This window comes from Chelonoidis abingdonii, chromosome 3 (genome assembly GCF_003597395.2).
Source record: "Chelonoidis abingdonii isolate Lonesome George chromosome 3, CheloAbing_2.0, whole genome shotgun sequence".
NCBI classification, from domain to species: domain Eukaryota; kingdom Metazoa; phylum Chordata; order Testudines; family Testudinidae; genus Chelonoidis; species Chelonoidis abingdonii.
In genome coordinates, this window is record NC_133771.1 from 43,917,684 (window position 1) to 43,935,900 (window position 18,217).

The window sequence follows — 18,217 nt, forward strand, 5'->3', positions numbered from 1 at the left end:
GGTGCCATAAGCCTGGGAGGGGAGGAGAATTAGAGCGGGGGCGGCATGCTTGGGGAGGAAACGGAGCAGAGGTGAGCTGAGGTGGGGAGGTGCCGGCGGGGGGAAGCTGCCGCGGGGAATGGAGGACGCTTCAGGGCAGGGGGGTGAGCTGCCGCAGGTCTGTGGGGGGACGCCAGGTGGAAGCTTCGCCTAGGGCGCAAAACTTCCTTGCACTGGCCCTGCTGGAATGTAGTATTGACTGCCATCAACCAGTTCCCTGATCTGTAGTAAATTACAGAGATGGTTGAACTGCAAGCTTGCTACCCAGATGCCAGTGGCTCAGATCATCACCCATTTCTCCCCTCCAGTTTTCCCCATTTTCACCCACATCAGTAGGAAAACTCTACTGATGCTTTGAACATTCCTGAAATTTTGCAACCAATTCCCTGTTACATCCAAACATCTAAACAAAGAAATACCATCAACTTGAGTGTAAGGGCCTGTGGTAATCTAGCCGTCCCAGTCCCAGACCTGAACTTTAGCGTCCACAATCTGGTCCTGTCCCAAACCTGGACTTTTGCGTCCAAAGTTTGGGGGCTTACCTGAAACTCCCCCAAGCTCACTACCAGCTTGGATATTCTCGCTGCCACCAGATCAGGAATTACAATCAATTATGCTGCTCTGATACCCCTTCTCAACTACCTCTAGCGTGTGTCCGCTCAAACGACCCACTCCCCCTGGTGCGGCACACCGATTCCCAAATCCCTTGGGATGCTACAGCAGGGAAATAAACCCTTACCCCCGCTTATCAGCTTGCTTCGACGGCTAACCTGATCGTGACCACCAGAAATCCAGCGTTTTGCTTCCCTCAGCAGACAAATTGGAGATCGCAAAACTACACCACACAAGTGCTGGCTCTTAGCACCCCCTTGCTGCACACCATCGTGGACAACATGAGGCGAAAAACCTGACACAATCAACCACATGAACTCAGAGCAGAATTCTTCGTCTCCGTTTCCACATTCGGTACTTTAGCTCTTTCCCTAGAAGTTCTACCCACAAGATAGAGCGAAAACAATAGCTCCGTACCCGATCCTGGCTTTCCTTTGCCTCTCACCTAAGAGGAAGACATCTTTCTCACAAAGCGTTTTAAAAAGACAAACTTTCTAGAAACAAAAAAGAAAGAAATATCACAATCCACAGTATCTTGAGTGCATAAACGAAAACTAACAATACAGGCTCTTGCTCTAATCAAGAAAATATATGGAAGAAGACAGTAACTGAAAGATCCTAAAAAGATAGCCCGATTACATACAGTCCAACAAAATCCACAATACCATGTAAAACTTATGACAACCACAGCTCGCTCATGATGGCCGTGCATTCCACATGTGAAGGTTTCAGTGTTACAACCCAGAAGTGCTGTATGCAGCAGACACTTGAGAGATAGCGAAGACTAGCGAGTTAACGAGAAGTCGCTGAGTTAAGAACCTTTTTACCACGACGAGAAAACAAACAATTAGACACAGCCATCCAATCTATTTGTTACAACAAGTTCATCATTAGCCGAATGCTTATAGGGGTTCCTTTGTACTTCACTAGTACTATATGGATTATAATATTTGAAATAAGAAGGAGTTACGGAGTGAAACCTTGGTCTTTTATCAGCATTGCCGAGAACAACCTTAAAAAAGACACAGCCGAATTCACACATCTACTTTGTACCAACCAAACACATGTTCCCTCATAGTTCCCGAATTGGCTTTGCGTTCCTTTTAAGCTGACATCAAACAGATTTTGTGTATTAATATTTTTGAACTAGAGAAGAGAAGTTTAGTTGACCTGACACAAACGCTTTTTACTCAAACAAAGCAGCGAGAAAACCAACAAAGACCCCTGTATACCAGTTCTCGCCGCCCCTGACTTTAAACAATCCAGTTCTCTGATTGGTCCTCTGGTCAGGTGTTCGGTTACCCTTTTCAGGTAAAAGAAACTTAACCCTTACCTTACCTATCCATTTATGACAGGGCCTCACAAACTCAGCCAATTAAACCTTTCTTTACATCACTTGCCACCACATGAAACAATCTTTCACAGCAAAAACAGCTTTCACAAATCAGAAAGATTTTGTTTTGTACCAAAAATTGTATTCACAGAACATTTTCAAGAGTAACTATGTTTGCCCTTTTCTGACTTTATTGCAAATAAATTACAAACACGTTAGGAGTCAATTCAATTTTTATTCTGTCAGTTCCTAACTGAATAGATTGTCTTGTTTTCCTGATTGAATTAGCAATTGGCCAGAAAATTTTTGACAGGCCAACACACCATGTTTCACAAGTATAGCATTCAGGAATTAGTTACTCCACATTTTACATGCTATTTATGACAGTAAGAATGATTGAATGGTAGAGCATCTAAATAAATAGCCTTTGTTAGGAAAGTTGCTTTGGTTTCCTTCTTTTTTTAATCAGTGGAAATATATAAGTTCACATTTAAAAATAGCTGTACATTTTGAGAAGAAAATAATTCCAAATTTTAGTTTTTAATTGTTACATTTAAATATCCAAATCCCAGCTAATGTAACTAAACTTTGTTCCTGAGCCACAATTCTCTAGTTTAGTCACCTATTAGCCAATTTTTACTAAATTACCAAACTTCACTGGACCATCTCATTTTTTTCTAGATTCTTCATGTAATCATTTGCAAACTGTTACTTCGAAAAGTCTCTAGTCATAGAAACAAGATTTCCTTCGATAAACCACTGAAATCATCTTCACAAAGAACATATAATCACTAGGAACTATCTTGCTCTTTTCTTGCCTGCTTTAAAAAATCCTTCTTATAGGGCCTCTACCTCATCAGATTTTTAATGTTTTCTAATATGTTCCCTAATTAATTTTAGGATTAACTCTCTCCTACTCTCTCCAGTAGTTAAGGTGAGTCAAAACAGGAGTAGTGCTCACAATTTCTTGTGTCAGTCATGATTCTAGTTTAAGTCACTGAATCATAGATTCATAGCTTCTAAGACCAGAGGGACCATTGTGATGAACTAGTCTGACCTCTTGTATAGCACAGGCCATAGAACTTGCACAAAATAATTCCTAGAGCATATCTTTTAGAAAAATATCCAATCACGATATTGTCAGTGATGGAGAATGCACTACAACCTTGGTAAATTGTTTCACCATTAAAAATGTAGTCCTCATTTCCTGTCAGAATATTGCTATCTTCAACTTCCAGCCATTGGATCATGTTATAACTTTCTCTGCAAGACTGAAGAGCCCATTTTTAAAAAGTTGTTCCCCATGCAGGTTCTTATAGACTGTAATCAAATCACCCATGAACCTTCTCTTTGTTAAGCTAAATTGATTGAGCTTCTTGAGTTTATCACTATAAGACATGCTTTCTCATCCTTTAATCATTTTTCTCTGAACCCTCTCCATTGATCAACATCCTTCTTGAATTGTGGGCACCAGAACTGGACACAGTACTCCAGCAATGTTAGGAGAATCTCAAGTAAAATAATTTCTCTACCCTTACTTGAAATTCTCCTATTTATCCATCCTAGGATCACAATAGCTCTTTTTGGCCACAGCTTCTTGCTGGGAGCTCAGGTTCAACTGATTATATATGATGACCCCAAATATTTTTCAGGTACAGGATGGAGTCTCCAACACTGTAAGCAAAGTGTACAGTCTTTGTTCCTAGAAGTATGCATTTACATTTGACACTATTAAAACATATACTGTTTGCTTGCATTCAGTTTACCAAGCCACCTAGAGCTCTCTGTATCAGTGATCTGTCCTCTTTATTAATTACCATTCCCCATTCAAAAATATGAATATGGACTCTCAGTCAGTACCTTACTAATAAATCACAATGCAGTTAATAAAATGACCCACGAATTTTGTTGTGTGAATTATATGGTATGTGAAATTTTGAGATTCAACTTTACCAGGTACAACTGTCAACATGTTGTGCAGTATTACGATTTTACAATGTTTGTTATAAAATATCACTAACAGTCTTCCCTGTATTCTGCCAGAACTCTAAACAGGAGCAACAGGATAGGCAGATGATGGTTTGTTTAAATGCCAACAAAGACAAAAGAAAACCACATTTTCCATCAGGGACACGAAAGAGATAAAGCCAACATCAACACTACGAGAAACCCCATACCAAACCAAGCCCACTTGCCCTACCCCCGCAAAGATACCACAGAGAAAAAATCCTAAAACAAATTAGTTTCTTCCCGTCTCTGGAGGGGATGCTGAAATCTTGCCATTCTAGTCACAATGGTGTGTCTAGCAAAAGGTATCAGAGCCAGATAATGGCTTGAAGTTTGAGGTCTGAAGTACAACTGAGCTTATTTGGACTCAATACAGATAAAGGAAAAATTTTTACAATCTGTACGGAGAGAGACACTGGGATTATGCTAGCCAGAAGCTAGGACAGAGAGCTTTGGAGAAAAATCAGGACCTATCCTGTATGTGCTTGTACTGTGTTTATGTTATAGTATTTTTTCGTTTACTGCTTCTAAAACTGCCTTGAAAGAACATGAGTGTGATGTAGTGTGTCTTGAAACCAGACCCGGGAGTCCCCAGATAGCTGCTGCATCCTGGCCTCTACCCAAGGTCTGCAAAAGCGGGGTCGGCCAAGAAGCTAATAGGACTATAGCTTCAACCAAGGCACCACCTATGGGCTCTCTGTTTGGAGGATCACATAGCTCCACTAATTGGTTCAACCACACTGTTTATGTCAGAAGGAGGCACAAGGAGTTTGTCTGAGCAACATGGTGATTTCCTGTTGTGGCTGCACTGGACTCTACTTGTGCCTGCCTCCTGCACCCAACCCTGTTCCTGATCCCTGCTCCACTCCTGGCTCCTGCCTTTGCTCCTATTTCCACTGTGCTCCTGATCTGTGCTTGATTCTTCCCTCTCCTTAAGTTTCTGACCATCAGTGGAAGGCATATGGGCATCATGGCTCTGACCCCAGCCTCCAACTTCTGACCCTGACTCTGGCCTAACCCTTGGCTCTGGCATTTGGTATCTGACCTCGACTCTGGCCCTTTGCTTTAATTCCTGGTTCTGACTCTGGTTTGACCCCTGGCTCTAGTAATTTACAGTTGACTCAAGTTCTGTCCTTTGGCTTCATCCGCCAACCTGGACACATGCACCTCCCACTAGACCTGACTCCTGCTCTGACTACTAGGCCAGATCACTTTCACACTGGACCATAATAAGAGACCTTTTCTAAACTGGTATCAGATTTCAATTAAGCCAGAACTCCCACAATAACATCCTAACCAGAGAGTGCTTTCTGTTCAAACCCAAGACTACAGCCAGCCATTCTCTCTCATTCTTCTGCCCTTAGCCCTGCAACAGTGATTACGGCTCACAGTATCTTGTTGAAGTTATAGAAATGTGCACAAATTAGTCATGTTATTTATATTTATCAACAGAAAAAATGAGAGATGAGAAGAAAATAAACAAAAAGTAAGATAGATGAAACATTAAACAGTTCATATGTTCTATTTCATTAACTTAATCATTACAAAAAAATCTAGGCCTTGATTCAGCAAAGATTTATGCATATACTTTATTGTATACAGTTTGAAGAGATGCACCAAAGTCAGTAGGACTAATCACAGTAGTTAAAGTTAACCACATTCATAAAGCTTAGTAGGGGCTTGGATGTGCTTATACAAACCTGAATGTATTTGTTTTAGTTGCACTTGTTGGCATTATGAGTTTCTGTTTCTTTTCACAGGAATTTACATTGCAAAATTTAACGTTACCAATATTTCTATTTTATAATATATACACACACTTTCTAAATAATTATGACCAAATCCTGAAATTCTTATTCAGTTTTGACTAGTCTTACTCAGGTAAAACTCCTATTGAAATGAGTATAAACCTAAAAATGAGGACTTCTAGATTTGGCCAGCAGTGCAATAAAAGGCAGCAACCTAAACCAGTAGATAAGCCACTAGAATGGGATTCAAGAGACCTGGGTTCTGTTGTAAGCTCTACCAGTAACATTGGCAAGTCACTTCACTCCTGCCACAGTTTCCCCATCTGTAAAGCAGAGATACTGGTACATAACTTCCTTTGTAAAGTAATTTGAGGTTTATGCTTGAAAAACACTGTATAAGAGCTATACATTGTCATAATCGTTTTTAAAAAAGCAAAAGAAATATTTCTGAGGTCATTCCATAATAAGTAAGTTAGCATGCCTCTTATCATTCTCTAAATGGTTCAGTGGTTTAATTATTACTTACCTTGGTATGCAAGCTTATATCCTCGTCGATTCTCTGAGTGATCGCTATAAAAATGGATGAGTGTTTCATGAGTTGTACTTAGTAAAGATGGTGGGAGTTCCGTTCCACTAAACTGGCCTATCATAGAACTGGTGTGGTAAGGCCCATTCTGAATTTCAAGAAAGTCATGATTAGCTTCAGTAGAGAAATTCAGAAATTGAATATGTGCACCTGTATGGGAAAGTAATCAGAATTATAAACAATGTTCATAATACATTTTTTCATGCTACACTACACAAAAACAGACACTGACATAATCCACAAATCAGTGCTGTACAGATTATACTGTTACCAATGCTTTCAAAGTTAGGTGTCTAAATTTAGGCACCTAATTCCACATTTCAGAATCTAAACAGAAGTAGCCTGGTTTCAGAGGGTGCTGTCTTCAGTGAGAGCTACTAGGGGTACAACTCCTCTGAAAATCAGGCCACTCTGATTTAGGTGACTAAATATGGATTTACATGACTAAACTGAAGCATCAACGCTTTCTGAGAGACAGAAAGATTAGATAGTTTAAGTCATTAGAAATTATCTATCTGAAATGACAAACGTTTTAGGACAGAAGAATCCATATTTATGAATTAGAGACTATTAAAATATGTCAGTTCAGATCTGAAGTCACATTATATATATTACTCAGATCTGAACTCTGGGGTTTCATCATGTTATTTATGATTGTCAGTTTGACATGTCAGTACAAAGAGTTTTCTATGTGAAACTATTACTGCCATAAAATTATAAAGGATGAGACTGATAGCTAAAGAAATTAAATTACTATTAAAAGGCAACTCAAATTGCAACACTTCCTGCTCCAAATTCCATGGGAATTTCCCCGTCAGTTTGGAGATAGTTTTAGTACTCAAAATCACAAACTGTGCTTATTTTCTTTCAGAAATATTAACCTACCAATAGCCACCATGACTCATAGCCTAAAAAACTTTTTCATGTATACAAATAGTTTTGCATATATTTAAATTATGGTGGTCAATTAATTGCAGTTAACTCAAGTGATTAACCCAAAACAAATAAACTAGATTTTTAAAAAGTCATGATTAATTTCAGTTTTAATTGCATTGTTAAGCAATAATAAAATAACAATTAAATTTCTTATAAATATTTTTGGATGTTTTTCTATATTTTCAAATACGTTGATTTCAATTACAACACAGAACACAAAGTGTACAGTGTTCACTTCATATTATTTTTGATTACAAATATTGGCACAATAATAAAAAAGATAAAAGAAATAGTATTTTTCAATTCACCTCATACAAGTACTGTAGTGCAATTTCTTTATCGTGAAAGTGCAACTTCAAATGTAGAATTATGTTTTAAATAACTACTCACAAAAAGAAAAGAATGTAAAACTTTAGAGCCTACAAGTCCACTCAGTCCTACTTCTTGTTCAGCCAATTGCTGAGACAAACACATTTGTTTACATTTACAGGAGATAATGCTGTCCGCTTCATATTTACAATGTCACCTGAAAGTGGGAACAGGCATTCACCTAGCACTGTTGTAGGGGGCATTGTAAGGTCTTTACCTGCCAGATATACTATACATACTTAGGCCGCTTCATGCTTCGACCAGCATTCCAGAGGACATGCTTCCATGCTGAATTTACATGGGTATTCTATTATTAACAGTGTGATTAAAACTGTGATTAATCACTAGTGTGATAATTTTTTTGATCATTTGACAGCTCTGATTTAAATTTATCTTGTCAGATTATCAACATTCTCTCATTGTTACAGATTGACAGTGTTTTCCTGTATAATGAATGAATAAAGCATCATGTTTTGGGACACACTTAAATCTCGAAGTTGCACTGAGCTTTGTATAGGCCTCTCTACTTGCACTTAGCTCAGTGAAGGAATGGGGTTTAATAATTTAACTTTAAAAATACTATTTTGAAATAAAAATGTGATGCCGGTGAACAGGTGCCAGCTCACGCCGAAACCTCAGGTCAATTTACTTGTGTATTAGTATAAATCAAAGTAACTGTTAAATATATGAGAGTAGTTGGTGTTTAAACTTCATGAAAACTAGTGAGACATCAATTGTGTTGGTTCTAATTATCTGTATCATGTGATAATACTGCCCTGAAGAGAACCTAGCATTAAACGTTAGTAAGCTAATGCTCCCTGGACTCAATAAAAAGGGGTTATCCTATTAGATTCCATTTCAATTTAGGCTACAACACTTATAAACAACAGGCCAATACAATTTGTTAGATTTCAGTTTTAGAATCTAACTGGCACTTGAACCCCTTTCATACTTACAAATTAAAGGGTATAACATAATGCATCAAATTGCATGGCCAGTGTTCAGTCTGGCATTTCCTAATTCGAGAGTGCTTAATCCTTAACTTTGTATTTCTTAATTTTAAGATTTATTGATGGGCACAACCTTAAGTATAGTTAAATTATAGTTTTTGTTTGTGAATTTATTTCATTTTTAAAGAAAGAACATCTTTTTATATATGTGCTATTTAAATAATAAAGAACTAGCACATTTGTTGTCTTCAACGTATATTTTATTGCCATTTGTGAAGCTGCATATTTTACCATTCAGTGCCATGTTGACCAATATATTGAAAGTATTCAATACAAATTCAAACAAATCATTTTACTGCAACTTCATTTTTATTGCAACTTCTAATTAACTTTTTTAAAAAGCTGTATAACAGAAAACTAAATAAGGACCCAAGTCTATATTTTCCTGCTTTAATTAAAAAAAAAAATATATACTCAGAAAATTATAACCCCCATTTTTAAGAAGCAGATAAACACTATGTATATAAATTAAACTTCCTTTTATATCTTATTTTCATGTAAGATTTTTGGAGGAAAGTTAGAAACATTTCCCGTTCGAAAACAAACACTGAAAAAAACCACAGTGTAAACCCAAAGGAGCACAGCAGGAAGTTATGCAAACTCAGTCTGCTCTCACTGCAGATCCTCCTGTGGCCCTTCTTTGTACTAATGTTAGGGCAGTCTGAAGTAAATCAGTTACCAAAAATTGCCATTGCCATGACAACCAAGGCAATAGTGACTCCCCCCAAGCATGCAAATGAACTGGAGGAAGTGAATGATGAGTGGTTGATTTTATCTCTGATGTCAAAATGTTAGTGATCAGGCAGCTGCAGAGGACAGCAAATGTGCACTTTGGGTTAGATCACTAGTGGGCAACCTGTGGGCCACTGGCCATATGCGGCCCATCAGGTTAATCTGATTGCGGACCATGAGACATTTTGCGTACATTGATCATCTGCAGGCACAGCCTCCCCGCAGTTCCTAGTGGCCAGGGTTCTGCCACTTACAGGGATCTGCCACTCACAGGTGAGTGCCCTAACCACTGTGCTTGGGATATTCGGATGTGGGCTCCTTGTTGAGAATGTTCCACTGTGGATAATAAATTAAAAAAAATAAGTCATTGAAGCAGAGAGCCTGGATCTCCTACCTCCTAGCTAAGTGTTGTAACCACCAGGATAAAGAGTCATTTGCATATTTGCCTACTCTCTCACCCCATATCTCTTTTATTATTTATCTAAAGTGGAACAGCTTCAACAGCAGAGACTGAGGGAACCCCACATCAGAATATGCCATTGCCCAGTGATTACAACACTCAACTAAGAGATGGCACATCCCAATTCAAATCTTTCTACCCTTCAAGTATGTGTTTGCGGCGGAGAGGATTTCTACTGGAGGTCTCCCATGTCCAAGGTGATTACCATAACCACTGGATTTAAAGTTATGAGAGCGGTCCCCCTACTGCCCTAGCTGTTCTTTGTAAGCTTACTTATTGGGGTCTTATCCAGAGGAGAGGTCTGGGCATGTTTATTGGATCAGGACCCATGGGCAAGTTAGAAGGAGGAAGGTCTATCTTCCCCGTTCATGAATGGTTGCGGTGCTTAGATGTCCGGACATTTGGCATGGGGCTGCAGTGTGTGTGCTCAGAGGCAGAAGTGTAGATGCCTAGGGAACCTTTACAATAAAGGTGTAGTTACTAAGAAACTAGTGTTTGGGGGGATCTGAACAGAGGTTTTGTGAATCCCAGTGGGGCCTGATTGAAGCATTTAGGAACCTAAAGTGTCAATTAGGTGTCTAGGTCTTTTTTGTGAATCTAGCCCTAGGAGGGGAAAAAAATCAGGCTTTTTTACAATAACTAACATTCAAAATACACTTTGGAGATCATTCCACACACATATTAATTAGTAGCTGAAATTTAGTTCAAATTCCTTATGGCATGGTTACGAAAAACAGTTCTGTAAAAAGCTGGGAGACTGTGGTACAGACTCCATAAAACAGAACATCTGATGCAACCTTAACTATGGTCTCACTACTGTAAAACCATAATATACTGTGTTTCATCACTGAATATTAACCAAATCAGTTAAAAGTAATGAGGGAATACATCAAAGATTTCCAAGGTGAGAAAGCGTTCTACTAGATTATTTCTACTGATATTACAAATTATGTGTACACCTTTACTTTGGGAAAACAAACTGATAAAAAGTATTGCAAAAACAATCTACAAGAACTATTGAGCAGTTCTGACTCATTTTACCAAACAACATTATAGCCCTTATAATCTCCTTTCCTACTACTGGAGAGGTAGTCATGTTAGTCTGGATCTGTAAAAAGGGAAAAAGAGTCCTGTGGCACCTTATAGACTAACAGATGTATTGGATCATAAGCTTTTGTGGGTGAATACGCACTTCGTCAGATGAACATAGTGGAAATTTCCTGAGGCAGGTATAAATATATATCACCATGCAGCAGATTTAAGAAGCTTTGAATCCAGCTTCTAAGAAAGACTGAATTTACAGATAATACCATTCTAAGTTAACATTTGCTCTGGTCAACAATTTAATATAAATTGCAAACCATTTTCAATTGAAAAGACAGTGTATAGCTATTTGCAGTGTTGTTGCACAGTTTTGTAGGGGTATAAGAAATTCCAACTAAACAAACCATCATTTATTTTGGAAGTCAAGAGTACATTCATCTAAATCTAAAATCTGCTGAAGAGTTGAACTTGTTTCTTTCCAAAATACCACCCATCTTCCTCCACAGGTGGGGGAATCCGAGGGGCCTGGCAGTGAAAGAGTACATCCTCGGCAGCAAGGAGGGAGACACTTGCTGAGGAACATCAGTTAGCTGCTCCCCAATTTTGGAATCTGTAGCAAGCACTGACCAGTTGTTGGAGAGAGGTACTGATTGGCCAGCATTTGCTAGCTCCCAGGATTTAACCTGAAGTGGGGACCATGCAGTCTCTCTTTTGGCTCCATTCCAGCAGCCTCACACTCAACTAGGAATCCAGCCTAACAGATGCTGTGGGTCTAGCCGTTTGCATGTTTGGGGATCAAGAAGGATTTTTTTCTTCTATGAGCCAATTGACAGAGGACCAGGGAGTCTTCTGCCTTCCATGTAGCACCCTCAAGACACAGTATATGTATGAAAGTGGTTGTTATTTAACTGAGATACTTGGTTGAGTTCTTAATTTGTCACGACTTACTGTCTCCAGTGCAGTTAAAAGGATGAAATGAATGGTTCCCAGGGATTTGGTGGTGGGCCTTGGGCTCATGGGCTAGGGTGAGACCTTGCGGCCCTTGTGGGCTGAGGTCAGACTTTGTGGCCCTCAAAGAGCAAGGTCCCCATGCTGCTGCACCCTCTGTCCTCCTCACAGTGGGGATGGTGGTGGTAGTAGGACTTACAGCAAGCTTCTGGGAGCCTACCCCAAGTTATTGGTTATATGGTAGAGCCCAAAAATCGCCACACTGGAACCAATAAAATGTTTGATATAGGATAGTATGGGTGATTGGTGTGTAGCACCCTTCCCTGTATTTAAGTTTTAATAAAAGTTGTGGCCTGCTGCTTAAAATTCATACATGTGTCTGACCTCATTTCTCTGCTGTGTCCACATTAATGTATGCTTACTTACCGTATCCAACAGGCAATAAGATCTTCCACGTGCAATCTAAGTTACTAGGGTAATTTCCAGGAAAACCTGGGCTCAGGATCACTCCACCCATATTTGTCAGTGTTCCACCACACTTAGCTATTAAGCAGAAAATTGAAGTCAGTCTCTGTTTTAATAATAATAACAAATACTTTGAAGTACATTACCCAACAACTATGCCCCCACACCCTCTTTAAACAGAATGTGATTCCAAAGATCCAATATATAGTATAAACAAAAAAGTCATCTAGTGTGAGAAAGGAGAGGAAGCAGCCTTTATGCTGGTCCCCTTATAGCTCCCACATTTACATTACAAATATCTTTTAACATCAAGAACATCTTTTGCTGATCTGATAAAGAAATTTAAAATCATATTCTGAGTAGGTATCCAGAAAAGGAATAAATTTTAAGAGCAGATGTGGAAAGTGAGAAAGAAGTTCTGACTAAATTGTGAAAAGCTAAAGAAATGAAGGAGGCATATCATTCAGAGGGGAGTTAGCATATCACTGCATCTCTCTTTCCAAAGCCAATAGTTCCTTATGCCTGTGTTAGCCATAACAACATACTTATAAAATATGCATTCATACCAATGCAGAGGGGAGATGGATAGTTCCAACGACGAACTGTTCCAGGCATACAAGAAATATGAGAACGGCCCTGTTTGGGGGGAAAAAAAAGAAATCAAAACACACACATTCATTACGGGGACTTTTGTAGTACAATGATTGTAATTGCCGTGTGCGTGTATGTGTGTACATGATTCCCCATTGGTGATTGAATGTAATGATTTTAAAAAGGAAATACTGACGTGCTGATAATAAAAGTTTTACAATTTTTCTCCACTAATATTTTCTAATTAAGGTGGGGGGAAAGCCTTCAGCAATAGTTAGAATTATTTAAAAACATGGGAAATAATTCTTGATTCACATTCTAAAGAAAAAATATTATTAGATCAACAGTTTTGCTGTAAGTTGTAGTATAGCTTTGCAGAGCAAGACAAAGCGAAGTTCTCATTTGATTCATCAGAGGTGACTCAATTTGAAATAGAAAATGTTCAAAATGATTAAGAGAAGTTACTTCTGTTGTCCTAATTTTCCATACTACATTATATTGTGAGTTAATGGTTTGTCCTGTACAAAAGGGACCATGTTATTTTGGTACTCCTGGAGCAGAGAAGGAGATCTTGCAGTGGTCTCTCCATTCCTCCATGCAGGTGTAAGATGTGCTTGGTCTACACCAGAAGTGGGCAAACTACAGCCCACGGGCCACATTCGGCCTGCAGGACCGTCCTGCCCAGCTTTTGAGCTCCCAGCTGGGGAGGCTAGCCCCCGGCCCCTCTTCCACTATCCCCCCTCTCCTGCAACCACACCGCATGGGCAGAGCTCTGGGAGGCGAGGTTGCGCGCTCCTGCCGAGCAGTGTGGCACCGTGTCTGGCTCTGGCTGGGCAGCGCAGCTGCCAGACACTCTGCTCTAAGTGGCATGGTAAGGGGGTGGGGGCTGGGGGTTGGATAAGGGGCAGGGGTTCCTGAGGGGCAGTCAGGGGATAGGGAGCAGGGGGCAGTTGGATGAGGTGGAGGTTCTGCGGGTGGATGAGGGAGGGGTTGGATAAGTGTGGGAGTCCCGGGAGACCTGTCGAGGGGCAAGGATATAGATAGAGGTCAGAGGATGGGGAACAGAGGAGGTTGGATAGGTGTGGAGTCCCGGGGAGCCTGTCAAGGGGCGGGGTATAGATAGGGGTCAGAGCAGTCATGGGACTTGGAGCAGGGAGGTTGGATAGGTAGTAGGGTCCCAGGTGCGGTTGGGGTGGGCGGTACCGGAAGAGAGTGTTAGCAGACAAGGAGCAGGGGGGGTGGATGAGTGGGGGGTTCTGAGAGGAGCAGTCGGGGTTGGGAAGTGGGAGGGATCGGACAGGGGGTGGAGGCCAAGCTGTTGAGGGAGGCACAGCCTTTCCATCCATCATGTGCTGTCAGCTGTGATATGGGTATCTAACACAAAATGGTAACAAAGGGGCACCTCATGCACCATTAATATCTTGCATGATTGCACAAGCTGGCCCATGTTATCCTGAAAAAATACTTATTGGTGATGGTAAAAAGTTCCTGATCACTGGAGTAATATTGTTTAGAGTATTACATAAATCAACTGTTGATCAAAGAATTATATGTTCTTGGTTAAATTAACTCTGATAGGTAAGAGCCTTTTTTCTCTATGAACATATAAAGGTCTTTCTCCTTCAGAAAAAAATAAATTTCTTATTTTTAATTTTTAATGAAGACATTTTGCAAGATCAATAGCAAGTAGAGAAGTCAGAATCCACAATACATAGTACCACTAATTAGGGCTGGTTCGAGAACTTTGATTTCACAAAGCATTTCAGGGTTTTAAATTTTTTTTCCCTGCATTGGAATGAAAATGAGACTTTTTGACAGGATGGGGAAAGAAGCAGCAAAAAGAGATTCTCTCTATAGTCCAGTAGTTAGAGCACTAGCCTGGAACATAGCCCACCCAGGCTCAAGTTCTTATGCTATCTGAATTGGAGTGATCTGGATTGGAAAAAGTCTGCTCTCTCTCATATGTCCTGGACAGGAGACCTTAATATAAATTTAATCAAACCAATATATTTTCATGAAACAACAGCCCTACCAATAAAATATTTAACAGTGTTAATTTACACTAAAATGCAAAGAAGTGAGATATTAAGGTGGCTAACCCCTTAGAATTAAAGCTATTTATTTTTACCAGAATTATTTTCCTGCAGTGACTTAGAGCATTTATTCTCACTCTTAAGTTGTTTTTCAAAGTTTTTATCATCATTTGCAAAGAATGATAAAAAATATTTGAAAAGAAAATCTGTGATTCCCGATAAATGAGCCTCACCGTTGGTTGGGATGCCTCAAGTACTACACTGCAATACCACAGTTCTCAGCAGTAAACCAGGAAATCACAGACTCATGAAACTGCTGAATCAATAAATGAGAAAACCACCTCAATACTTGCATTGCTTCAAGCGTATGAGTAATCTTGTCCATATTCAGCAAAGAACTTGCACATGTGCTTAAATGTGAGCATAAAGTTAAATCCCATTAATGTTGATGTTTTAGTACTTTTCTGAATCAGGGCCTAGTAGCCAGATTTTCAAAGGTATTTAGGTTTCTAAAATTGCAAATAGGTGCTAAAAGCACCTAAATCCCATTAACTTCAGTTGGATTTAGGCATCTATCCTGCTTAGATGCATTTGTAAAGTCCCACTAGGTATCTATCTGCATCTTTAGGCACTTAAATAACTTTGTAAAGGTATACATTTAAGAAGACAGAATCTCAACCATTCTTACAAGATGAGGGATTCTGTCCTGGAAAGCAGTGATTCTGAAAAAGATTTGGGAGTTGTGGTGGACAATCAGCTAAATGTGAGCTCCCAGTGTAACGCTGTGGCCTAAAGAGCTACTGCAATCCTGGGATGCATAAACAGGGGAATTTTGAGTAGGTGCACAGAGATTAATTATTTTACCTCTGCATTTGGCTCTGGTGAGAGCACTGCTGGAATACTGTGTCTAGTTCTGGAGCCCACTGTTCAAGAAGGATGTTAAGAAATTTGAGAGGGTTCAGGGAGGAGCCAAGAGAATGACTACTGGATTAGAAAACGTGACTTGCAGGGATAGATTCAAGAGCTCAGTCTCTTTACCTTAATAACAAGAAGGTTAAGAGGTGACTTGATCACAGTCTGTAAGTATCTATATGGAGGACAACTCTTTAAAAATAGGCTTTTCAATCAAGCAGAGAAAAGTAAAACATGATCCAATGGCTCGAAGTTGAAGATAGCAAACTTCAGAATGGAAAGGAGATACCGATTTTTAATGGTGAGAGTAATTAACTATTGCAAAAATTTACCAAGGATTGTGGTGGATTCTCCATCACTGGCAATTTTTAAATCAAGGGCAGATGTTTTTTCTAAAAGTTAAGTTTTAAGAATTATTTTGGGGAAATACTATGGATTCTGTCATATAGGAGTCAGGCTAGATGATCACAATGGTCAGTTTAAGCCTTAGAATCTATGAAATATTGCCTTTTGTGCATAAAACAGGCTGCCTGTCCCCAGATGATATCTTGAAGTGAAGAAAATTCCCTATTCATTCTGGGACATTACTGATCTTTACTCTACCAGTAGATTTGCAAAGGTAAACACAAAAAATACTGTACAGGTTTTTTAAAAGTGTTGCATGAACAGTAAATTTATCTCATAATGATGAAACCAATAGAATAATCAGTTTTACTGATCCAGGGTTATAATCTTCTATTGAATTTAGCATAAAATCCTGATGAGTATAATGTTAATTCTCCTTATAGATCAACAGAAGGTTCTGGTTTAAATTAATTTTAGTTTAACCCTAAATGGAAATGTATACATCTATATTTTAAATAAAGACCATAGCTCAAAAGGAGGAAGAAAGTTTTTGGAATACTAGTTTAGGAGTTTCTCCTAAGTACTACTCAGGTATATTTCACCATTATTTTCTTAGTACACAGAAACCTTGATGTATGTAACTATTTGATGTCTGCGTATGTATATGTATGTGCGTGTACACACAGAAACACACACCGTCCTTTTTAAACAGCTTTAATGTTTAATTTTGCCCAGCCCAGCACCTCTGAATAAGGAAAAGAGAGGATTCTGTTCCTTTGCAAATGGATCTACTCTTGTGTGGAGGTCATCCTAGTGGGCCCCTTTTCAGTAAGTTGTGGCACCACATGTGAGCCCCTTCTCACTTCCCTTCACCCATGTTATAAACAAGTCCAGAGTGACCATTTTTAATCAAAGGGCACACCCCTTCCAAGGGCATCATACAAATGACAGCTATAAGAACAAATAGAAGCTCACTCAGATAGACCCAGGGACATTTGTTGCCTTTGGTTTAGTCCAATTAACCATTTCTGGTTCTTTCCTTCGGAAGATTCTTCTTTCCTGCACCAGAAAACTGTGTCTGATCCAGGAACCTTTTTCAGTTCCTCCTCAGGAATCTTTTCAGTCCCTCCTTAAACAGGAATTTCCAGTTCTCCTCTTTGGAATTAGTCTGTATTAGTTAGTTCCACGCTTTCTCCTTACCCAGGTGGCTCCCGAGCTCTTCTTTCTGAAGTTAAATTCTGGATTAACCTGCTCTGGGACCCTTTACCTTTTACTTAATTATCTTCAGGCTGCTCAGCAGGCCAGCATTTCTCTGCAGGTATCTCCTGGCATCTGCTCTGCTTTGAGATGGGAGGCAGCCTTTATGCTAGTCCCCTACACTTATCCTCCGGACTGCTTCCTCTCTCCCAGTGTCGTCCAGGCCCTCCTATGTATAATCAGACCTTTCAACCTCTTAAAGGGCTATGCCATGTGATGATTAGGCCCCACTATCTTTGAGAGATAGACTGCCCAGTCACATATGATGTTATGGATGCTGCCAATGTTAGGGTGATCAGAGGGAATGGAGAAGGGCAGGCAAGAAGAAGGGGCATGACCCCCCACCTTCCTGCATTTCATACTGGCCACCACACGTAACCAGTGGTAACCAAGCCCAAGGATGGTGTATAGGATGACCTCTGCTTCTTCAGGCATTGTATCTGACTGAGACACAATGACTCCAGGAGCTGCCACAAGAGAAGGGAAACTCCACACTACCTGCTTTTGTAATGGAAAAACTGAGCCTTCTCAGAAATGGAAGGACCCTGAACTAACAGAAAAAAAAATGGCACTGAGAGTCAGATCTGGCTTCTATAGTCATTTTACTTTTCTTTGTTCCATTTTACCCAAATGTATAAACAATATAATAGTTACTAAAGTGGTGTTTTGTACTAATAGAAACTGAGGATTAATTAATTTATTAAAAGTCGCAAAGCATTCCGAGAGTCTCAGATGAAAGGTAACAAAGAAAGAATGTGCAAAGTATATGTTAAAGAACACTATGTGTTTG

At 39.6% G+C, this 18,217-nt stretch overlaps 1 protein-coding gene across 1 annotated transcript in view; it reads right to left on the minus strand.

Moving 5' to 3' along the window:
* The window catches only part of CSMD1 (CUB and Sushi multiple domains 1), a 2,093,217-nt gene that overhangs the window by 281,403 nt on the left and 1,793,597 nt on the right, over nt 1–18,217 (minus strand). The window contains exons 39-41 of the mRNA XM_075063712.1: nt 12,856–12,925; nt 12,251–12,367; nt 6,266–6,475 (exon numbers count right to left, since the gene is read on the minus strand). Of these exons, the coding sequence (XP_074919813.1) occupies nt 6,266–6,475; nt 12,251–12,367; nt 12,856–12,925 (397 nt within the window). The remainder of the gene's footprint in view (nt 1–6,265; nt 6,476–12,250; nt 12,368–12,855; nt 12,926–18,217) is intronic.